The sequence below is a fragment of the Hylaeus anthracinus genome, unplaced genomic scaffold (assembly GCF_026225885.1).
Source record: "Hylaeus anthracinus isolate JK02 unplaced genomic scaffold, UHH_iyHylAnth1.0_haploid 5, whole genome shotgun sequence".
NCBI classification, from domain to species: Eukaryota; Metazoa; Arthropoda; class Insecta; order Hymenoptera; family Colletidae; genus Hylaeus; species Hylaeus anthracinus.
The window spans coordinates 5,579,664-5,604,257 of NW_026535322.1; the positions used below are offsets into that span (position 1 = coordinate 5,579,664).

At 33.6% G+C, this 24,594-nt stretch overlaps 4 protein-coding genes across 9 annotated transcripts; 2 read left to right on the top strand and 2 right to left on the bottom strand.

Moving 5' to 3' along the window:
* The first annotated feature begins 84 nt into the window (after positions 1–84).
* On the top strand, positions 85–7,780 carry LOC128895818 (serine/threonine-protein kinase Pak). 4 transcript variants are annotated; one of them, XM_054158749.1, is made up of 10 exons: positions 89–438; positions 664–1,415; positions 2,381–2,576; positions 3,685–3,853; positions 3,942–4,068; positions 4,145–4,262; positions 4,340–4,623; positions 5,392–5,887; positions 5,965–6,183; positions 6,304–7,780. In XM_054158749.1, exons 2-10 carry the CDS (start codon positions 1,360–1,362, stop codon positions 6,385–6,387), a joined length of 1,749 nt encoding a protein of 582 aa, XP_054014724.1. In that variant the 5' UTR covers positions 89–438; positions 664–1,359; the 3' UTR covers positions 6,388–7,780. The 4 variants fall into 4 exon arrangements, with proteins under 4 accessions (XP_054014725.1, XP_054014726.1, XP_054014724.1 ...); XM_054158748.1 differs by having other exon boundaries at positions 671–1,415; XM_054158750.1 differs by having other exon boundaries at positions 85–1,415; positions 4,154–4,262.
* Positions 7,781–9,462: 1,682 nt separating this feature from the next.
* Positions 9,463–13,753, bottom strand: LOC128895822 (methionine-R-sulfoxide reductase B1). 2 transcript variants are annotated; one of them, XM_054158759.1, is made up of 4 exons: positions 13,594–13,753; positions 12,528–12,627; positions 11,720–11,892; positions 9,463–10,414 (listed from the first exon to the last, which is right to left on the bottom strand). In XM_054158759.1, exons 1-4 carry the CDS (start codon positions 13,748–13,750, stop codon positions 10,260–10,262), a joined length of 585 nt encoding a protein of 194 aa, XP_054014734.1. In that variant the 5' UTR covers positions 13,751–13,753; the 3' UTR covers positions 9,463–10,259. The 2 variants fall into 2 exon arrangements, with proteins under 2 accessions (XP_054014734.1, XP_054014733.1); XM_054158758.1 differs by having other exon boundaries at positions 9,463–10,450.
* LOC128895819 (F-box-like/WD repeat-containing protein TBL1XR1-B) lies at positions 13,173–17,983 on the top strand. 2 transcript variants are annotated; one of them, XM_054158754.1, is made up of 6 exons: positions 13,173–13,400; positions 15,277–15,564; positions 16,301–16,647; positions 16,748–17,092; positions 17,170–17,538; positions 17,617–17,983. In XM_054158754.1, exons 2-6 carry the CDS (start codon positions 15,441–15,443, stop codon positions 17,746–17,748), a joined length of 1,317 nt encoding a protein of 438 aa, XP_054014729.1. In that variant the 5' UTR covers positions 13,173–13,400; positions 15,277–15,440; the 3' UTR covers positions 17,749–17,983. The 2 variants fall into 2 exon arrangements, with proteins under 2 accessions (XP_054014729.1, XP_054014727.1); XM_054158752.1 differs by lacking the exon at positions 13,173–13,400 and adding an exon at positions 14,518–14,951.
* Positions 17,984–18,322: 339 nt separating this feature from the next.
* LOC128895823 (diuretic hormone 44) lies at positions 18,323–24,122 on the bottom strand. Its single transcript, XM_054158760.1, has 3 exons — positions 23,943–24,122; positions 20,330–20,713; positions 18,323–20,161 (listed from the first exon to the last, which is right to left on the bottom strand). The coding sequence occupies exons 1-3, from the start codon at positions 24,090–24,092 to the stop codon at positions 20,132–20,134; spliced, it is 564 nt and encodes a 187-aa protein (XP_054014735.1). The 5' UTR covers positions 24,093–24,122; the 3' UTR covers positions 18,323–20,131.
* Positions 24,123–24,594: the final 472 nt, after the last annotated feature.

Consider the following 24,594-nt stretch of genomic DNA (forward strand, 5'->3'; position numbering starts at 1 on the left):
GTGTGCTCACTAATGATCGGACCTTGTAAGTATACGAAGCGAAAGATAAAGTATAAAGGAAGGAAAGAGAGGTGACGACCTGAGTGTAAAGTGAAAGAGAGAGAAAGGAAAGAGAACAATAGTGGGGGGTCGAGTGAACGGTGTTCCATGAAAACCGGTGATCGTGCCATAAGAGGAGAAAGTTCCCAGTTCGAGCACCAATCGAAACGATTGTCCGAAGAAAGAAAAACCTTGATTGGTGCCGAAGCTAGGGACTTTCTCCTTTGACGGGACAAATCACTGTGGCTGTGTGTTTCTCAGTGGAAAGTACTGTGCAGTGGTAGAGAACCGCGGCGGCGGCGGTGGTGATTCAGACCTCCTTATCAATCTGAAAAAGTCGTGGTGAAGTACTGGGAGTGATTCGTCGACATCGGGCGTCGATTATATGTTCGAAATGAGGTGTCATTGATAAGACTTAAGAGCGCCGCGTGGTTCCGCCTCCGCCGTGCCCGATTCGCGGCACATCACGGACGTGTGGATAAAGCGGCGCCATACATATATATATATATATATTCATATACATATATATATATACATATTTATATACATTTACATATATATTTATGTATATATGTATATATACATACACGATATATAATCGTATTTTTTTTTCTTTCGGGGGAGTGCATAGAAGACAGAAAAAGGGAGGAGTGGAAACCGTCGCGAGAACGAAAGAGAAATCCCGACACTAAGGGAGGCCGACACAAGTGAATCGAGAGCGAGAAAGAGAGGTAGAGATTCGCGGATGCGGCGCGGTGTCTCTGCACCCGTGCGTGAATCACGCGTCGGAGGCGCTCGTCTGTCCCCCGTTTTCGAGTACACCCTATACTCACGACATTGACCCAATCGAGGACGCTGGTTTGCAATTGAACAAGACCTTAAGCGACTAGTACCGATTAGCCGTTCGAAACTGTCATCCACGAGGAGGGGCATTCCTGCTCCGTTTCGTTTTCATGTCCTCCACCGGGCGTCGAAAGTCTTTCTATCCGTGCTCGTGATACAGAGCCGGTATTAGAAACATCGGTCATACAACGTCCACCAGACTGAAAAAAATCCACCTCTTCTCCTGATAACAGAAGTGAATGGATCTTAGGTTCTCATGTTTTCAAGAGAGAACTTGGCGGTCTTGTCAACGTGAAGAATTCTGTATATACTGTGATTTAAGAGAGCCCTTAGTCTTTTGAAATTTTCGAGTAACGTCACAACGACTGAGCAGGACCGTGGCAGGAGGACGTAGAGTTAAGTGGATATCCGTTTAAAAGTATTGAAACGCAGCAACTTAGAGTAGACTGGCAACAAAGAGACAAGAGTAGGGACAACATGTCAGATGAAGAAGACAAACCTCCCGCACCTCCTGTGCGACTTACTTCGAACAGGTAATTCAAGTATATGTAATTTCATTTCTTGTATGCAACATAATTTGACAGTGGTAATACATTACTACAACTGTTTCCTATAGTCATGGTATCTTGAATTTTATAACATAAATAATAGTAGTAACTCTGGAATGATGATATTCTTATTATAAAAAAAAAAAACACATAATAATCATTATTTGCAACTGTCTTCAGATGCTTAAGTATAGAAGGAACTTGTATAAATGAAGTAAAATTATGAGGCTAAAGACTTGTGATATTTAGGCATCTGAAAAGGGATGTGTATATATTATTTGAAACATGTGTGTCTATAATAAAGACATCACTAATCTGAAACTATTATTTATACTTATTTTGTGAGCATGGTAATAATAATTCTTTAAGAAGGATAGTTCTTTTGCTAATATAGATTTGTTTTTACATTGTGCAGATTCTAAGTTATCAATATGATATTAGAGGAAATTTCTGTTATCTTTTCTACAATATTGAGACTGATATGAATTTATTACACTGTCTATATTCTTATTATTTTCTTTGCAATATGCAGAGATACGTGTCTCCCCTAAAATAGAGGAACAGACACTAATTTAGTAGTTGCTAAAAATAAAATTCTACAGTTCAGATGCGATGACATTCTGTTGTGGGAGACCACCCTTTTATGTCTCTATACAACTAAACTAACATGCCTCAACAAAATATATGTTATTTACACATAAATATTATCAATATAGAACTAAAGATTAGTATTTTGTATATATTTAATGAAAATAAAGACTCATTTTCAACTATAAAATTATAAAGAATAATCATACATTTTATTGATATAAAGTCTTATCATCTTAATTTAGTAAATAAATACCTAATCAAAATAATTAAAGTACAAATCAGTTCATAATTGTTATAAGGATGAAATACTTTATCATATTTGATAATGTACTTAAGTAATAATAAATTTAATGTTTCAGAGGTGAATCGGCACCTAATTTGCCAGTGGACATGCGTCCATTGCCTAAAGAACCTGATTCTGATGAACGTAAGAAAAAAACATTAAAAAGCAAAATGAAGGTAAAAGAGAACAAAGATAAACCCAACATCAGTTACCCCACCAATTTTGAACATACGGTACACGTTGGATTTGATGCGGTTACCGGTGAATTTACGGTAAGTTTTTTGCTTTTTGCAATTTGTTACTATCGTTCAAAATGCACTCGCTTCCTGCTTTGCTATTATACAATGGTACGGAGTATCCAAACAAGCATTACAATAGAAATGAATACTCCTTTGTGCCAATATATTACAATACATTGCATACATTTTACTAATTTTCATGGAAGACTGTAGTTCTTATGGATAATGCACCTTTAATTAAAATTTGAATACAATCTTTATTCTTTATAGTATAATACTGAATTAATATTTATCAGCATTTAATAACGAACATTTATTTTACAGTTTATTAACTAATAGAAAGAGAAACAACAAAAATGGAGAACAGTGTAGTATTAGAATTCATACAAAATATTTATATATTTCTAATATATGTATATATATTATTCTATTTAAAAAATTCTTTATTTTTAAAATACATAAAATCATGCAATGAACTAGTAATGTATTTGTAAATATTAGTGGCAGTAACCTTCATTTATTTAAAGAGAAAAATTTAGATGGATTTTCCGTACCTAAAAGAAATGAAATTTTAATCACCTGTTCACATGTGTATGGACATTGTGGAAAAGTAATTTGGTAATTTGTCCGATGCTTCTTATACCTATTATTTTTTCACATGAAAAACTAACTAGACACGTATTTCTTTCAAGCTGCCATTAAAAGTAAGTAACTTCAAATGACCACAAAAATAGTTTGCCTGCATTTATTCTTATACATACACATGATTTAACTGTATGTTTTTGTTGCGGTTAATGGAATTAAGTTATATTTTTTTTACTCGAAATTTAGGATTTATTATAGACTACAGGCATAGCTGCTTCAGTAGACCAATATATGCTTTAGTCAACGTTGCATTTAATATTATTGCTTTCTTGCGAAATAAAATATCACATTGGTTCGACTGCTTAAAATCTTACTATTTCTTCCATACATCAATTGAATTCTCAAATATTTTACATTTGCACGATGTTCTCTTAGATTTAAAAACTTCGAGAATTATATCCTTGCGAATAATATACCCTGTATCACTTATTTCCTCCTTAAACATATACGTATATCGTTAACAACGATCATTTTGAAACATAACTTTTTATCCTAGGGAATGCCAGAGGCTTGGGCGAGGCTGCTTATGTCTAGTAATATCAGTAAACAGGAACAGAAGAAGAACCCACAAGCCGTGTTAGACGTTTTGAACTGGTATGACAGTAGTAGTAAAGAAACGAAAGGTTCCAAGTATATGACAACAACAAAAATGGTTGGAGTAGTCGGTTAGTTGAAAATACTTACGTAAAAATGAGCTTATATTTTCGGTACTATAATTTATTATAAATGTACATTTGGAAACATGATTTTTAGCTCCCATTGAAAGAGCAAGTAGTCCTCGAAGCATGGGTATAAGTGTTGGGACGGGAGTAGGAAATATTCGTGGTCAAGCAATGTCACAAGCTTCTGGAAGTTCTCATTCTCAGCATTCGCTCAGCAGGTGAGTCTTTTACACTTTTTACCTGAATCGACTAGATTTGCATTTAAATGTCTGCTGAGAAACAATAACGTTACAGAGTAAGTAGCAGTAGTCCAAGTAGCACGCCAACGGATGCTTGTGCAACTAGTTCCGAACAAGAGGATGAACCTCCGCCACCGCCAATTTCTGCTAGACCAGAACGTACAAAATCAATTGTAAGTAACCACCTATATACACAGAGTATAAGTATACATTCATTCGTGTGTCAAGAACGTACAATTCTTTCCAATAGTATACAAAGCCTATAGAAGAAGAACCGCCTCCACCATTAACAACAACGTTAGGCTCGCCTCAACGAAATGGTACACCGCAACAACCACACCAATCGCAATTGGACAGAAACAAAAATCAAGCAACTCCTACATCAACGACAACCGATCAAACGAGACCAGCGCAAAGCGATAAAGCTAGAAAGAAAAAGATGTCGGATGACGAGATATTAGAAAAACTAAGAACAATTGTAAGCGTAGGAGATCCTAATAGAAAATATACAAAAATGGAAAAAATTGGACAAGGGTAAGCGACAAGTTATATTATAAACTTTGCTTAGAAAAATTTTCTTGAGATATACAGGGTGAGTCAATAACTACTGTTATCTTTTGTGTTTCTCGAGATGTCGAGGTGACCTTGAAATTAAAAATTTTTTTCTTAGCAGTACGTTGTTGCCGACAAAGAAACAAATTTAATAACCTATAATAAAATGATTATTTACTAGAGTCTTAATAATTGTTAAATACTTGTGTTTGTAAAGAAATCATGCATACTGTGTAGATGTCAAGGTCATTTGAAATCATAAACTGTCAGGTCTGTGACTCTGAATCAGTATTACAAAATAGTATACGCGATAAGAAAATACGACACATGAATATAGAAACAACTGATACGATACTGGTTCATTGGAGAAGCAATAAAAGTTGCAATTTTAGCATCTGTAGTCGTTAATCTTTCCAGAGTTCATAAGAATCTCATATTACCCGAACAAGTGAGATATGTATACTACTATCATTATAATTTTTATCTATATCACAAACGAGTAGAATTTTATGAATGAGCGTTGTAACATCATGATTGGTTTTGTTCAAAGAATGTTATCTAGTTATGAATCACCTTTTACAAACCATGGAAACGTAAATACGTGGAACAATAATTATTAATAAATGTCATCGAATTCAATGTATTTTATATGAAACAATTTCTTCAGAAATCAATAGATAACAAGTTTACTTCAGGTGACAATAGTTAACAACTCACGCTGTATAACTATTTTGTATGTTTACGTTTCAGTGCTTCGGGAACAGTGTACACAGCAATCGAGACATCAACAGGGATGGAAGTTGCAATAAAACAAATGAATCTTTCGCAACAACCCAAGAAAGAATTAATAATAAACGAAATATTAGTTATGCGGGAGAACAAACATCCGAACGTTGTAAATTACTTGGATAGTTATCTTGTAGGAGAAGAATTGTGGGTAGTTATGGAATATTTACCTGGTGGTAGTTTGACGGATGTTGTGACTGAGACTTGTATGGATGAGGGTCAAATAGCAGCAGTGTGTAGAGAAGTCCTACAAGCTTTGGAGTTCCTTCATTGTAATCAAGTTATACACAGAGATATTAAATCTGATAACATTTTGCTCGGTTTGGACGGCGGAGTGAAGCTAACAGATTTTGGATTTTGTGCACAAATTTCACCGGAACAAAGTAAACGAACTACTATGGTCGGTACACCATATTGGATGGCACCTGAAGTAGTTACGAGAAAACAATACGGCCCAAAGGTAAATGTATTTGACAAACGGGAGACAAGGTAGAATTTATCATACTGTGATATTTATAATTAAATTTTAATATGTAGGTTGACATTTGGTCGTTGGGTATAATGGCTATTGAAATGATAGAAGGGGAACCGCCATATTTAAACGAAAATCCATTACGAGCTTTGTATTTGATTGCAACAAATGGAAAACCCGAAATTAAAGAGAAGGACAAGTTATCGCCAATTTTTCAAGATTTCCTAGATCAGTGTTTAGAAGTTGAGGTGGAGAAACGATCGGCAGCTTCGGAATTACTCAAGGTAATACGAACAATATACACGCATTATGCAAATACAGTAATTCACTTTTTATACGCCAGGCTTGAATTAACAAATGAACTAAATTTTAATCAAACGTGTACTTTTTATGATGAATTGCAGCATCCTTTTCTGAAATTAGCAAGGCCACTTGCTTCCTTAACACCCTTAATAATGGCGGCAAAGGAAGCTGCTAAAGGTCATTAGCGGCAGAATTCTTATTGGCGTTTCTGGCCATGCAATATGATCAGAAAACACAAGTTTGCAAATAAAAAAATGAATCACCCTCCCAAAACGGAACGGCACAATAATTTAATAATATATAATAAATAATAAATAAACATATATAAATATATATAAACATATATATAAATATATAAATATGTATATATATACACACATACACACACACACATACACACACATATATAGAATATATACATATATACATATTTATATATATAGATCATAGATAGATAGAACTTATCCGATACCTTGGGAAGTATCGAGAAATGGTTTCAAAGTTTTTAAATTGCTCGATTCTCGCATGTTGCGAGGAAACAAAGTTAATCAGAAGAACTGTGAACGATCTGACGGCAGAAATCTTGCGATCCTCGACGAGTTTTTATTGGTCGTGTAGAGCTCACCATGTCTTATTTAAATAGTCTTCAAAGAGAAAAAGAGTAAATTGTATGGGGTGGTTTGTTGCCTGAAGAGCTCTTGTACCAATGTGGAACTGTCATCGAGGATTCTCAAACGACTGTCAGTTATTTTCTAAAGATATAAAACTAGTATTACTGACTCTAAAATTGAAGATCAGAGTTAGCTAAAAAAACATACATTATTTATAGTGAAAACCTTATTAGATAATACCATAAACAAATGTGAACAAGTACATAGGACCTATTCTAATACATTATTATGGTTTAACAAGAAATCGTAGAAAAAAGAAAATTGGTCTTCATGTCAGACTTATATTTTTCGAATGAAGTTATGGAGAGCAGAGCAATATGTTTTCAGTCTTTGGTCTGTCAGTATGACGTAGATGTGTAAGCGATAGCCTAACTTGTTTTAAACGTTCTCAAGAATCGCGTTCTTGTCATTGAATGTTAGGGGACATCATTACGTTGCATCAAGTTAATGTTTTAACAGATATTTTTAGTATTCGGATATTGCAATCCTTGCATTACGTTAAAATGTATATAAATACGATAAATTGATTTCACAGATAGCAAAGTTTATGATCAATTTAATACACGCGAATCTTATTTAATGCTATTCATTTGTAATTGTAAGTATACAAGATAAGTACTTTTTCTCATTTGCATCACCGATGAGACACGTCGAGACATTGATCCTGTTATAAAAATATATTAGTTGTAAAAGAAAAACATCTTTCTATGGACGTATGTCCAGTTGCGTGTGTTCTCCGATACAGGTCAAATGATAAAATGTCTTTTGACGTGTCTTGTAGGAAGTGAACGGATAAGCGACGAAATTTTAAAACAAGGTTCAGATATAGGAGCATTTTGTGACACTATAAAGTGCCTGTCTTGTCATGTTTAGAGACGTGAAAAAACTCGCGCTAGATTCCTTATAATCTTGAACCATTTAACGGAATAATTTAATATTTTGTTTAAAAACTAGCAGAAACAGTATACAAAATACATACAAAGTAACAGAAAAGTATACATGAATTTACGTTAACGATTGTATAAGACAAGATTTCTATATGGTTGTACTACATTAAACCTAATAATTAATGTCTTTCCTAATTGTATTATACCTTAAACATATTATATTACTGAAACGGAAACCTTGAACGTTTTAGTTTAAGGAACGCAGTTTTTCAAACTTGTCATTTTTATTCTTTTCATCTTCATTATATATAGAACTTTGTTGTAAAGTACTGCTAAAGGACGCCATGTGAGAGTATACTAGATATTGAAGAAGTTAATGATATATTGCATATAAAACAAAAAAAAAAAAGGAAAGCATACATTATTTGGTAATAAAAAGTCATATATATAATAATGTATTCGTTATTTACTGAGTTTATTGTTTTCGTAATATTATTAAAAAGCCTGATTAGTTTTTTTTTTATAATAATGTCTAATTATACTTGACAGACGAAGCGGCTCAGTTTGTATCACGCTTACGCCTGAATTTGGAATTGCATGCTGAAGGGTAAATATGTTTACCTGTAAAGAATCAGGGATTATAATATATAATCGTATGATACGTGTCTCGATAGTAAGAATAAGAGCTCTTGCATTATTCCATTTCAGCATGCGCTCTAAATTATTTGGGAATTGTAAGCAATGTTAGGAGGTATAGAGAACAAAAATAATTGCACGTCTAGTATTAATACAAAAATATGTTTGTGTAAAAAGAATGTGCGATCCAGGGTCAAAATTGACGTTAACTCGATCAGAAATACTGAACGAGGTCCTGCATTTTCACAAATATCTTTTAAGAAAAAAAGTAACGTCCATTTTACGTCATCGTATTACTGCGGCAGATAATTAAGCATATTTCAACTACAGCAGTTATCTATAAGATTTACTTTTATTCGCAAATCGAGGCAAATCGTGGGTGCAAGATCACTTGTCCATATTTTTTTTTAAATATTACGCAAGTGTATACAGATAATGATTAGGCATATGGGTATTCTAAACGAGGTTCGTTAATTATTTGTCGAATAAACACAAGTACAAAAGTTGTATCAGTATGCCTTATCATAATAAACTAAGCGCTATTCGCAAAATTGACGTAATTGTTATTATTTTAATATCGAGAAACATCATAACGATATACTGCTTCAATGAAAACTCTTTGAAAAATGTGGACAAGCGTAAATTGTTTTTGCATCTACGTCTCGATTACCGTTCCAAGTGCATTTATGTATTCCCATAAGAAACGTATTATTGTCGGTTTAAAACTATAAAATAGGTTCCTACATAAACCAGGTTAAGCATGTATACCCGTTTTCATAATTTTGTTTACGATGTTTTTGAAAATGCTTTGAGATCTCAATATAAAAACATCAGGCCTAGCGGCGAAGCCGTTATATTATTTACGTATTTTATTAAAGTTTTCAGCTTCCAAGTTTGAATGAAAAATATTCCATTTTACCGTTATCCTCTTTGTATGAAATTTGACATTTATTGTCGCAGGAGAATATTGGTAAAAATCTGGTTTCTCAGGAAAGCTAATTAACTTAACAGTGTCGAATTTAAAAATGAGGGAAAGCAGGAAATGGATAATGAATTATTGTAAAAATAATGCCTAGAATTTGCATATATATTGTACTGTAACACCTTTTAGTTTGTTTTGAAACGTTACAATATAAGGAAACATTTTATAACAAAAAGTTGTTCTAACGCGATTCTCCCTCCTTATCTTTAGCATTAAGTAGCAAAATACTATTTTATAGGTAATGAGAAGTTTACGTAAATTTGATATAGTATTTGCATCTTCGTTTTAAGTAATTAACTGTTATACGCAAATAACAAATTTCTTACATTACTCCATATATTGAAACAAATAAATATTAATCATTATTTACATAATATGCCCATTGTATGTAATATGCAAAACTAACTGAATGCTTTTATAAATTATTTTGTGTAATTATTACATTAATTGCATAGTTTTTCTATTCATTTAGGGTGTATTTACAGAATTGGATCTACCCTAAAATGACAATGTTGCAAAAATTAATATATGATTTATCACTGTAGTATGTATAAATACAGATATTTGTTTTTTATAGAGCTAATCTTGACCTCTAACAAATGGAAATAACTCTAACATTCATGGAGCCAAATAGGAGTTATTTATAATAAATATAGAGTACATTTTACAATATTAGTAGTAATATTTATCATAAATGTATCTCTTATTACTCAAGATTGCATATATTTTGTTAAAGAATAACAAAATGTTTCTATAATAGTAGCAAAGTGTAATTCAAAATATCATATGGAGACAGTATTTGTTAAGAAATATAAACTTCTTTTAATATATATTAAATTGGACTTTTCAAAGTTCTTATTTAAATCTTTTTTCTGCTAGTTTTATGATGTTGACTTCTTTTCTTCTCCTGCTGCATGAAAGTTTATGGATGCAGAGTTGATACAAAAACGCTTCCTTGTGGGCTTCGGTCCATCGTTAAATACGTGTCCCAAATGTGAACCGCACTTCGAACAGGTCACTTCAGTCCGCACCATATCTGGGTTTGCGATCAGCAGTAGTAGATTTCCACCAACTGTGCGTCAATTGTCGACGCAGTTTTCGTGTGTCAATGGTGAGAGTGAAGTGGTGGTAGCGGAGCAATAGGAAGACAAAGGAAATAGAATAATAGAGTGTGATTAAACGCAGACAAACACCTGTCTGTGTGCACTTTAAATGCTTTCCAGTAATAGCAGCACCAAAAAAGTAAATTGATATTATTAAAAGCAGTAGATTGATTACAATAAATATCAAAACCTCTGAGCTAAATAATTTTATCAAATTAAGTGAAAGATATCTATCAAATTTCCTTCTCAATTATGTAAAATATGGAAATCATACATTCTGTACAAATTATTTTCTTATACCATTACTGGGATCTTTTTGTTTATAAATAATATGCAGTATTATTTAACTAATTTATAATATTAAGTAATGCATGTAATATTCAGCATCCAGTAGTATGTCATAATTAACCAATTTATATAAAACAGAAAATTTTTAATAATTCACAATACTACATAAAATATAATTTAAGCTCAAAATTATAATAGTAGTAATTTTATTAAAACTATAACATTACATAAAGCAGAAGCTATATGTTAAAAACTATAATATGATGAAATAGCAAGATATGTTAATTTCCTTTTCTTTCATACATAATAGAGAAAAAATGGTTTTTTAATGTAGAACTATGACCTTAGTTTCACACAATAGACAATGTGAGTCTAACACAATCACACTCTAAGCATTAGCATGCATGGTAGAGGATACAAGGAATATTGCCTTCCTTATACAATAACATAAATAGAATAAAATTATAATGATAATAATCATACACTTGTGCTAATTATTTTATTTGTGCGTATTAAGATTATATTGATGATAACAATTTTCAGAAAGTAATAAAATGTTTTACAATAAAACATTTTGTAATAGCTGAAAATGTAACTTGTAAAATATAATAAAGAATAGTTCAAATTAAAGTATCTATTAACTATGGAAGGCTTAGGAACAGCAGAAATAAAAGTTCAGGAAAGGTTTTGTGACAGTATGAATGTAAGAAAAAATGAAGAATATATGAAAATGGTAAATAAATAAATCTCTTAAATTCAAGATATCATTTGTTATCATCACATACAAATTAAATTTTATAATGAAGAGTTTATTTATGTACCATTTAAGCAGATACTTTTAACAAATTTAAAACTATAAATGTAATAAATACTGTGTTATTGGTACTAGAAATACGAGCATAATTCTAAAAAAATTTGTTGGTTAAAGTAAAATTTATACATTTGCTTACCATGTGAGGTATCTTTGGTTAACTTGACTCGTCCCTGTTCCAATACTTCGTTGAATGCAGGCCAACCACAGCCACTGTCATATTTTGTGTCAGAAGAGAATAATTCTTGATCACAGATTATGCATGTATATGTGCCTTTGTCATAGAATTTGTTGTAGCAACCACTAAATGGTCTGTGGAAGAAAACATAAGTGGTTAGATGCGTCAGGAAGCATGCAGAGTAGGAAGTTAAATATGAACACCTATGATTTATTTTTAAACCACTCGGTCATGACGCAAAGTCAAGCCAACATATGCTCTTGAAAAAGTTATTTTGGTCTCACATCGACTAAAAGCATACCAGTATCCTCTATACCAACTATATTTTTGGAAAATTGAACCACGAGTATTATAATTCATTTTAATCTGCTCGATCAAAACTTTAATACTACAGTATTTGAACGCAAGAACCATTAAAAACAAAAGACCAAAACTCGGAAAATCAAATCAGCTGATCATAATTATACATAATCGCGATCATGTACGCGTGATTACAGAGTACAAAAATATAACATCGATAAATAATGTATCACACATTGAGCAAAAATAAGTAATTGGTAATTTATTCATTATTGATTTTGCAAATATTCGTATACAACCGCAGTGTTGTTTACACGTATAGAATCGTATTTAGTAGATGCAAAAGAATCTTTTACATTTAACGAAAAACGAATTCATTTAAAAGGCAGTGTCGTATACGTCAGTATATGTGACTTATAAAATAATTTGATACACATCCAGTTCCATATTAAATTTACGTCAGACGTACCTTTCCGTGCCTTTTTCTTGCGTCACGTGCCACTGTATCGGTGTCAAACGTTTTTTTAATTCTTCCTTGTCGATCTCCACAGTCATTCTTCTAATCGAATCTTATAACAAGTGACAAATAATGTGGAATCAAACAACGATTCCGATAATACAAAAAACAACGCGATCCGTCTTGCCGCGCTTTCCTCACAACTATGCAACTATACCGCAAAGAGAACAGAAGCGGCACATCGCTTGTTCCTTTGAGACATGGACGATCACACTTCGTGACCTTGGGTTAACCAATCAGATTCTTCGGCGAGCGGATTTGATAATTATGCTATTATAATAACGTGAAGCTTCTACTCTATGAAGCAGGGGCGAATCTACCATGAAACTAGGGAATCTTTAATTTGGGGCACTTAAAAGCTCCTTGTTTGTCGATTTTTTTTATTCATCTTGCCTTCAGGGGCTGTAGCGGTGTTTTTTAAGCTACAGTACGGGTTTAGCAATCCCGAGATACCCGAGCTATAGGGAGACCAGTAGGCCCCCAACAGAGTAAGAGAGAATTATGGGAGGGGGGGGGGGGGGAGTATGTAATCAAAACAATATTTTTAATGCAGGAAAATACAAATAATTTAAACATATATAATAATATATCGAGGATAGAACTAATATTATAGTATAATATAATAAAAACCAAATAAACCAAATAAGTTGGTTCAAGTTATACAAATTAATGGCAGGAAACGCATTATCAAATAAAATGATAAATAGTTCGTTTACTAAACTCGAACAGTGAAAACTGGTGAAAACATCATACTATTACGTGGTTCAAAATTATTAAGAAAATGTGATAGCATTATTATCATGGAAGTAAATGGAGAATGATTGCGTGAGTACAGAGATAATTGTAGAAATAATATAGAGATTACACGAATGAAATCAACGTTAAAGTTTTGGCACGTAAAGATTAACTTTTTTTCTAAATTAAGATTAACCTCATATCATTAACCTCTTCAACCTAATCGTGTTTAAGGAATATTTATGGGTACATACATTGAATCTGCAAGCACTACAATACAAACCTTTATGAAGCAATGAACTTCTTGCTAGTACAGTTAATTGATGTAGACGTAATGACATATTTCTGTAAATGATGGACATTGTTGGAATACTCGACACTTTTAAAAGCAATCGCGTAATGTTCGCTGTATAGTACTGGTATTCTATTCGACAAAGCATTGTATATAATTTTATTCTGTCTATGTTAGATCATGATTATATTCTCGTACAAGTACGTGTATTAATTGTTTGCACGATTAATACGTACAAGAATACTTCATGATTTTTCGGTCAAATCATCTTTTTTTTTTTGTTTCTAAACTAAGTCATGTTAGAGCATAGACTTAAAAGATATATATATGTAAGCTAGATATATAGATACAGGGTATTTCGTCCATCTTTGTCTGATCAATTACTGCTGCCATCTATGGCAGCGGTAATTTTAACGTAATATTTCGCGGTAGATTTAAACAAAATATTATCGAGCTATATGTACATATTTGTGTTTTAACAACCAGTTCTGAACTGACAAATATAATCACATAAAGAAAGTATTAATATCCAAATAATTTTTGTTCTTCAAAAGTTTGCAAACAGTGAAAAAATACCATGAGTAAAATACGAGGGATAAACTCATCTGCGCCATTACAGCGAGTCATCTGATGACCATACCAAGATGGCCGAAAATTGCTTATAGCTTGTTTCCCCTTTTGTCTTACAATTTAACTACACAGCCCGAAACTGAGCTCTACAGGGTGTCTCAAAAATGTTGTAACACCTTGAAAGGGGTGGTTCGGGGGGTGATTTGAAACAACTTTTTCCTTAGCGAAAATGTTGTCCGAGGCTTCGTTGAGGAGATGTTAACGGAAAACCCCGACCGATCAGAGCACGCGGATACTGGTCGAGCGTAGGCTATGCGCTAAGCCGGGTTCGCTCATACGCTACCGCGGCCGCTCCACCGGCATCCTCGCACTCTGATTGGTCAGTGTTTTCCGTTAATATCTCCTCAACGAAGCCTCGGACAACATTTTCGCTAAGGAAAAAGTTGTTTCAAATCACCTCCCGAACCACCTCTTTCAAGGTGTTACAACATTTTTAGGACACCCTGTATACTTTAGATTCATGTGCCAAAGTTGGTAACGCCACTGTTCGTATTCCATGGCCAATGGTAATGCCTTGAGTTACTTGAGTATAATGCGTGTGTCTGTGTTCCTTTCTGCGGCGCCCTCGACGCGGCAAATCTAGCGTCCGACGTGAATAAACACGATTTTTCGGCACAACTTCCTATAAATATGTTGTGCTAGTGTGCGAAGGTTAAGAACGATGAGCTTCTCTAGCGATGAAGTCAATTTCTTGGTTTACCGATACCTTCAAGAATCCGGTATGTGCTCGAAGCGTTTCATAACCTCTTCTTGATTAATTGCAACAAAGTTTGAATTCCTACTGTTTATGTACACCTATTTCTTACATAATGAATACACTCTCATTAGAACAGTTATCGGAATTAATGAATTCATTATTAACCTGTGATTTATTACGAAATATAGGTTAAATGAAATGGGAAAAAATAATTATTCGAATGTAAATTAACATTTATTCCCGCTATTATTTACCTAAATTGACGATATTTTAAAATTATTTTGTCCATTTGCTTAGGTTTTCGATCAAAGTAATATTAATGTATGGTCTTTTTTTGGTTTTTGCAGGATTTCAACATTCTGCATACACATTTGGTATAGAATCACATATATCACAAAGTAATATAAATGGAGCATTAGTACCACCAGCTGCACTTTTATCAATACTTCAAAAAGGACTACAATATACAGAAGCAGAGATATCGATAGGTGAAGATGGCACAGAGCAAAGAATGGTGGAATCCTTATCTCTTATCGATGCTGTTATGCCAGATGTTGTTGCATCAAGGCAGAATCAAATTAATCAGCAAAAACAACAGGTGAAAACGGAAGTGCAGGATACAAATGGAGAAGAAGGTAAAATTACTTCTTATGTTAACCTATTTATACCAAGAAGTAGCACAGTATGCTCAGTTTATATTAGTGGGTAAAGAATAATCCATAAGTGCTAAAAAGAAGAATTAAGATTGATAACAATACAGATTGTCAACTGAATGTCCTCTGTTACTCATACTTGATAGTAAATTAACCTTTTGACTGTAAAGGCATATATATATATACACACCTTCAAGAAGTAGGATCAAGCAGTTTAGTTGTCCATAGAAAATAACGAGATGAACATTTTTTATATTTACAATTTATTAAAATATAAATTGCTGTAACTTAGCCAAATGTCATTGAAATTCTTTCATATTTCAAATTGCAATTGTCAGTTAATGCCCTCAAGTGTACATGCTAAAACTACTAATTATTTGTATATCCTGGTACACCCTGGTCTGTGAAAGTAATTAAATTTGATAGACCTCCTTACCATACCAGGTAAATTAAAGGACTGCTTTAGTTCATGGATTTGTTACATGCTGAACTTTTTTTTATTATACCAGTTCTGTTTAAGCTTTATAAGGCTTAACATTTTTTATTAACTTAGAAATGTATTTCATCAATATTATAATATGCCCTGGTATAGTAGAATAAAGCTCAGTATTAAATATATAACATGTCTGTGATCTAGAAGCGAACAATATTATTATCATATATAATTATACAAAGGAGAAGAAACTGCTTAATTTAATAACTGTTAACCTATTTGTAGTTGTTACCTCCAATGAAGGTGTAAGCACAAATGAGAGGGGAGGAGATAGAACGGAAATGGAGGTAGATGAACAACAACAAGGTTCAGGTGGAGGTACTAATGCTGGTTTGGTTGAAATCCCAGCAAGTAAAGCTACAAAATTACGTGGACATGAATCAGAAGTTTTTATATGTGCTTGGAATCCAACGACTGATCTTTTGGCATCTGGATCGGGAGATAGCACGGCTCGTATTTGGGATATGTCTGATAACTCTCAAGCACCAAATCAATTAGTTCTTCGTCATTGCATACAGAAAGGTGGTACCGAAGTACCAAGCAACAAAGATGTTACTTCGTTAGACTGGAAGGTATGCTAATTCACTTTATAGAACACCTTAAGATTTTATTCTTCACGCCATAGTGAACATGCTAAAATGAAGGATAATACAAACTTGTCATCGTTTTTAGTGTGATGGTACTTTATTAGCAACTGGAAGTTATGATGGTTATGCACGAATTTGGACAACAGATGGTAGATTAGCATCTACATTAGGTCAACATAAAGGTCCGATTTTCGCGTTAAAGTGGAATAAACGTGGAAACTATATATTAAGTGCAGGTGTTGATAAAACAACAATCATATGGGACGCGGAAAGTGGACAGTGTACCCAACAGTTCAGTTTTCATTGTGCACCAGCATTGGATGTTGATTGGCAAACAAATACATCATTTGCTAGTTGTTCCACAGATCAGTGTATTCATGTATGCAAACTGAATGTTGATAAACCAATCAAGAGCTTCCAAGGACATACAGTATGTAAATAGTAATACATAACTAAATATTCAGCTTTTTATAAAAACATAAGTTTTACTTATTTTGTCAATTGTAGAATGAGGTAAATGCTATTAAATGGGACCCTCAAGGCAATTTGCTAGCTAGTTGTTCGGATGACATGAGTCTTAAAATTTGGTCTATGAAACATGATACATGGGTACATGATCTTCAAGCTCATAGCAAAGAAATATATACAATTAAATGGTCACCAACTGGACCTGGAACTCATAACCCAAACATGAACTTAACTTTAGCTAGTGCATCATTTGACTCAACCGTAAGGTTATGGGATGTTGAAAGAGGTGCATGTATACATACACTTACAAAACACACAGAGCCGGTGTATAGCGTAGCGTTTAGTCCAGATGGTAAATTTCTTGCTAGTGGAAGTTTCGACAAATGTGTTCATATTTGGTCCACTCAGGTAAGGCAATCATACTTATATTTCCCTATAATATTTACAATAATTACAGAACCTTTTACCTTACGTTTATGTATGCAGAGTGGTCAGTTGGTGCACAGTTACAAAGGTACTGGGGGAATTTTCGAAGTGTGTTGGAACAGTCGAGGGGATAAAGTTGGTGCTTCTGCATCCGATGGCAGCGTGTTTGTTCTTGACCTACGTAAACTGTGATCGCAATTAAATAATAGATTATGTTTCGTTTCAAGAACTAATCACGGTTCTAAGTTATCCTCAGTTTTTTTACTATGGTACAACTTTTTGCTATCCAAAATACTAGCCACGTTATACAGTTCTCTCAGCAATTTGTGTATGCTGAATATTGTTTGAAAGAGCATTAATTATTTATGTACAGGACTGGAATACGAGTCAAAAGAATTTCAATGATAAATGTAAATTGAAAAATGTTGCTTTTCTTTAAATTTCTTCCCGACGTTTTATTGAAAAATTCAGAAAAAAAAAAATTATTGTACATTAGTATTTTCAGTTGTGACGCGTTGTACAGTGAAACAATTCGACAGACATTATATTTCCAGAGAAAAAAGTAAAATACAATATTCATTCACGAGAAGTGAATGGGGTATATGTTGTAATTGTAATAATAAAATAAAATAATAATACTAAGTATTATATAAACATCGGTAATAAGTAAAAAAAAAAAAATAAACTTTTTTAAAGAACAGTACAGTACCATGACTTATTCTTATTATACTTTAATAAGAGAGGTTAGATTAGAATGTACATCGAATCTATCTTAAATGAAATTTATTTCATTTCAACTACATATTGTGCAATTCAAGTCATCGAAATAAAAAAAAAATTTTTTAATTAAAGTACATAAATAACAATATTGTTCTATTTCTTTAAATAAATAACTTACATCTACATTATGCACAGTATTTTTAGGATTCATATACATTTTTCTTCTAGTCACAAGTTGTATAATACAAGTAAATATATTGTGTAAATAATAATAATAGTAATAGTATGTATAGTTATACCTATGTTCTAATAGTAACGTAAACATCAGAAGCGTTAACATGTGTTTCATTACTACATACATCGTTATGTTTCTCACGCGTTCCTAAAATAGTTTTAGAAATCATTTGTAAATGAATGTCCAGTGTACAAGTGGACAAATAATTGGAAAAACTAAACGAAACGGGTAAATATAAACTTAAATATAATTAGTTTTTGAAGTAAAATAAAAAAAAATGTTCTGTTTTGATTAAATTTTCATTGTAGTATATTACGGTCCGATGGTATTTATTTGTCTTACACGTTGAACATGACAAAAACGCTTACTTAAGACCAAAATTGAAATAATCATAAAACTAGTTACGCTTCGATGTATTACGCAGCTATATACCTAATTCTTAGAGAACAGCGTTTTAAACACAGCATGTATATATTAATTTATACACATACAAAAGGAACCTTTGACTGACTATTTTGAGTACTTGCTCATAATACAATATTTCTTTGGTATACCGACTAAGATACAGTCAATTCCATTATCACGTGTCTTTTAAGATTATTATAGAAATCAAGGAATGCATTCGTAATAGTATTAACATAAATGAAAACAATATCCAACAGAAGAAAAAACAATTGATTTAAAAGAAGCTCGGGTATAGACATATATTTGAAACATTTATTGTTTTCACAAGTAAAGTTTAATTTGATTAAACGAAAACTATATACCGAAGTAGTTACATTACATAAAATTTGTAATTCTTCAAACCGATATTCTGCAAATAACACTTAATTTCTGCTAAAAACGATCGATAAAATATCATACGCGAACGTAGTTGTTTCAGAAATGTTACTGTACAGTCGGTAGCTAAAATTCCATATCATTATTTTTTATGTTTTTCTGCTTGATCTTGAAGTTGGAATATTTTCACCTTTAAATAATTACAATGGCATGCCTTACAATGTCTTCGTTATTATATTCTTAAAACTTAACATCAATACGAAAAAACATTTATGTTAAATTACACGCATCCATAGTTGAATGCTAAACGCTTTGCATGATGGTTATCGATTAGACAGAAATAAATCACAACATATAATACTGTTCTGTTTCGTGAGTTTGCGTTATCGAAAAAGGAAAAAATAGAAAATGAGTAGAGGACGAACAGCCTGGACTAATTACCGTGTCTCTTTGCTCGCTAAATTCTGAACAACGAAATTTATTCTTCATCGTATTTCTATTTCTTTCCTTTTCTGGATATCGTTTAATTAAACTAGTTAAAACGATTCATACTTAAAAAAAAAAAAAATACTGAAACATTCTGTTTATTAAATTTCTTGATCTACGCGGGCGGGAACTTGATGCGCGCTATATTTGATTTTTACTCGACACGTGAGTAATTTGCAGGGTTGACGGGTGAAAACGATATTAAACTGTTGACTCTGCACGACACAAAATGTATACATGGGGTATATGGTAAAACCTGAGGAATATGACGAATAATAGATAAACTATATCGTAATTGGCTCGTTAGATAAAAAACCGTAATAGCGACAGCGGTGATTTAATTTTCTGAGTAGATTAGAGTAGACGCAGTTCGTTCGCCTCCACCTGAAAACAAGTATAAAAATGTAAATATTCTTAAGTTATGTTAGCGAACAAAAACTAATCCCGCCACTATTACGTGACCATCTTGCATATTATATATAATACTAGATAAGAATAGATATTATATATAATAATAGACGTAATAGAAAGAAACATGATAGAAATAGTCACCCTTCGCGGTTGATCGTCTTGCCTTGCAGCGTCGTTCGTTTGCAACCAATCTTCGACCTTTTCGGGCATCCTGTCCGGCGATAAACTTGCGTCGTGATTCTTTCCATCCTGTTCGATCGCGTATTCGATACCATTTCTCGATCTGGAGTCGATCGGTTTCGACAAGCCGGCTGCGTACAGCGGCAACGATCTCTTCCCGATGGTCTCCAAATAGCGCCGATTTGCGTCGACCTGCCGCTGAGCCTGCATCGCTTTGCGTCGAGCCAGCTCAAGAAGTACTCGTTGTCGTAACACGTCCAAAGAGTTGACGATCGACAAGGATCCGATGCGCTTCGTTCGTACCACCGTCGATCCAGGATCGTTACCCGAGTCGAACATTTCATTCTACAAGATGCAGAACTTGTGTCATTTCAAGGTAGTACATATATATTATCAGGACAAATATTAAGCGTTTTTCGTGATTATTTTTACAGAGAGAATTTTTCTTCTGTTACAGCTACTTCGACAGATCAAAATCAATTATCTCAAAACTGGTTCGTGAAGCTAGTGGATTGACTTCGTCTGATGTAAAAGCGTATGTATTCTTATACGATCTCAGTCTCCACTTTTATGGAGTACTTAATTTCTGTTTTGTCTCATTTAGGAGACAAAGTTCCAATAACTTTACCGAGAATGGAGCAAAGTGGGTGTTTTCATGCAACATAACTTTCTTTTACGCGAAAATATTTGCTATTTTAATATTAAACGTGTGGACTTTTTTTTTGTGGGGAAGGGGCGGGAGTAAAAAATAGATTTTGTTGCTCTCGATAAGATCTTCAAGATATTTCTAATCTATTTCTATCGAATTATATCGAACAAATTTGAAAATTAGTTCAAAACTGGTGTTTCAAAATTACTATGAGTCGATATCGTTCATTATCGATTGTTCGAATCTAATTATGCTCATCGCAGCTCGAAACTTATGCAATTATTTTATAGTCAAGTAATCGAAAGCCTATCTTTCCTTATCGAATAAGTTCAATAAAAGTAAAGTCGTAAGCCTAGTCCATTTCAAGGTTGCTGAATCAAAATTAATAATTAATAAATATATATATATCTTTTCTTATCGCTACATCATTATCGCGATACGTCCCCCGTTCTCCATCGATCAGGGAAAAAGTGGCAAAGAATGGTACATTGTAAAAAGAAAAATTACACGCTCGGTTAAAACGCTTCCCAAGCTGCAAATGCATACTTGCGAGGCGAAAGATAGAAAGAGTAAAAAAGAAAAAAAAAATGAAGGGAAGAAAACAACGGAAACGGTCCTCATATGTGCAACGCTCAGGTTGCCCGGTCTATCCCCTACGCGATATTTCCCTCATTTTATTGCCACTTTTACGGAACACGGGCTCAAGAATATGAAGAAAAAGTCTCGAAGCTCGTTCTGAAAGAGATACACCCACCGGCAGTTCGGAATTCTTTGTGTTCAGCCATGCTTGGAATTTTACACGCGTTTCTCGCAAGTAATTTACGCGCTGGATTATAAGAATTGCTTAAAAGTCGAAGAGATCTGTATCGCGTATGAATATTAACTCGCCGACTGGCGAAACGACTCGCGCGGGAGGATTCTGTGAGCGTTACATGTATGAATTTCAAGTGCAGCAATTAAAATTTCCCCACTGTTGGCATTATCTCGTGTTGCATCCTATGCAATTTTGTAAATAAGGTCTTTTCATTCAATTTATTACTGACTTTCTTTTTTGTGGCAACACCCACGCATTGACATACACTCAGTCCCATGAGTACTTGTGCTCTCGACGTCTATTGAAGACATTTTTCTAAATTAAATTATAGGCTTTATGGCTTCAAATAAATGTTTCGTGATAAATATATACGTACTTATAATGGAACATTTATTTGAAACCATCGAATCTGTCAATTAATTTAGACACTTTAATAGAAGGTACGAACACTTATGGTACTGACTGTATTTATCTTTTGGGAAGCAGAGGGTTTATTAAGAATATTTTCCCTGCAGTTGGTGACCGTCTTCCGAGATCGTTTTAATTATGACCAGGGAGCAGATAATAGTCGAAATGGTACCGCAGATAGTGGTAACGCGACATTTATATGCGCCACTGGAATCGTTCAGTTGTCGCTATTAATTTTCCTTCATTGTTCCTGGCTGTGCATATATACATCAGTCACCATCGTGGCTGATTAGAATGCACGAAATCGTTCCTAAATGAAGTTCTAATTATGTTTTCAATTAGTCGTCCTTTCGTTACGATTCACGAGGTATATGGGAGAACCTGATCGTGTCCCAACCAGAAGACCTAGGTCACGAAGAAAATATATTAAAGGGTTAGTCTTTTTTTCTGGGTCGTAAGATGGATTTTTCTGTCTTGAAATTATTTGGAAAGAAATGAAAATTGATATTATTAGAATAGAATATTTTTTGATATGTAAAAAAATACTATTTTTTTGTGTTGGGTTACAAAAGGTAGAAATTTTTCTTTTAATTTTCTTTTAATACCTTTCATTCTAGTTTATACCGTAATCACGTTCGTAACGAATGGAACAAAATCATTTTTCATTGATTCAAACCCTCAGGGGCTGTAGCTGTGCTTTTTGAGCGCAGCTACAGTACGGATTTGGCGAACCCGAGGCACCCGAGCTTGTAGGGACATTGATAAGAGAAAATAGAGTGATGAGAATATCAAATGCAAAAGAGTACAAAAGTATATAAATACGTTTTGTAAAGGATAGTAACAAAGTCTCATAAAGCCACAGTATATTACAGAAAATGTGTTGTAGATTTAATATAATCTTGTAAATAAATGTACAAACAAACCTATTAAATTTCAAAAGTTTGTGCAAAGCACTGTGGCTGCAAATAATTCATGAAAACTGTCTCTGTTGAAAAGAAAAAAGAGTTAACTTTTCACATCCATCATTTTATTGTAGTCCAAGTACTTGACATAAACTATCGAAACATGGTACGTTTCTTTATACATGTATATGCAAGATCTCCTTAAATTTAATTTTGTCAATTTTGAAATTTTCACGTATAATTTGGTAGAAGTATTTTAAAGACCGCGAGCAACAAAAGAAAAATCGATTTTTCGACCCAAACGAAAAACGAGTAACCATGCAGAGTCGCATTTACGTGGCTAACGTAATCATTTTCGGTGCGCAAAATCGATGGGTTTCCAATAATCCGTTTATACGGTGGTAAATAAAACGGAAGGGAGATCCAGCGCTGACGTTTGATTGTCCCGTGTGTGACTCAGGTGAGATACGTTCTCGATTCACACGTGCGTGAATTGAATTGTATCCGCGATGAAATGTCTGAAATGGCTTTACATCGAGCCAATACCTGGATCGATACGTGGTGAATCTTCGCCAGCCATGTAATGGCATTTATAGTCGTACGAGGAACCGAAGTACGCACACAAAGTCGCGTAACCTGTTATAACTTGCGAGAGTGAGGTCTCTGCGCGGAGACCTCACTCTCGCGTGCAACGTAGCGATACTCTGCTTTATTATTCGGAAGTTTATCCTCCCTCGATAGAATTATTCCTCCCGGTTAGTTGGGGTAGAAACGCGGGAAGCGTTTTAAAAATTACCATACCTCTAGTTCTGGCACTTCATGGTTGACCAGTAATAAAAATGGCGGCCGTTCGCGGGACACTTCCCTTTCATCGTATCTAGTGTACGTTACAGGTAGTCCGCACGTGACGGTGATTAACAAAAGAGATACCAAGATTTTGATAATTGTCATCGTTGTGACAATCACGAGTGTTGAATTTACCTGAAACATAGGAAAGACGAGTAGTTAGTATAGGCCATACTCTTGGATTCTTTTGTAAAGTAAACGGGGCGTTGAGACTCTAAACTTAAAAATTAAATTCCCGAAGGAAAATTGGTATTTTTGTTAAAAAACAAAATCCTAAAAGCCCTTCTACAAGACCCTTTGATATCCCGGTTAATTAATAACATGCTCGATTCGGCCGTTGCATTTTTCTACGTAAAAGAACTTTCATATTGAATAAAACATTTCGAAATTCGCTTTCCACATATATTATGTAAAAACGTGCTCTGGTACGTCAGACGAGGTATTAAAATTTTATTTCAATGTTCGCGATGTAGGGTGATATTATCATAAATGACGATATTCTTGAAACAATATGGCATCATATCGGATCATATTAGTCTCCCACATCTATTTTAATATTAAGGAGACCACACTGCTTAATAGAGTCAGCCTGTTTTGGAATTTATCC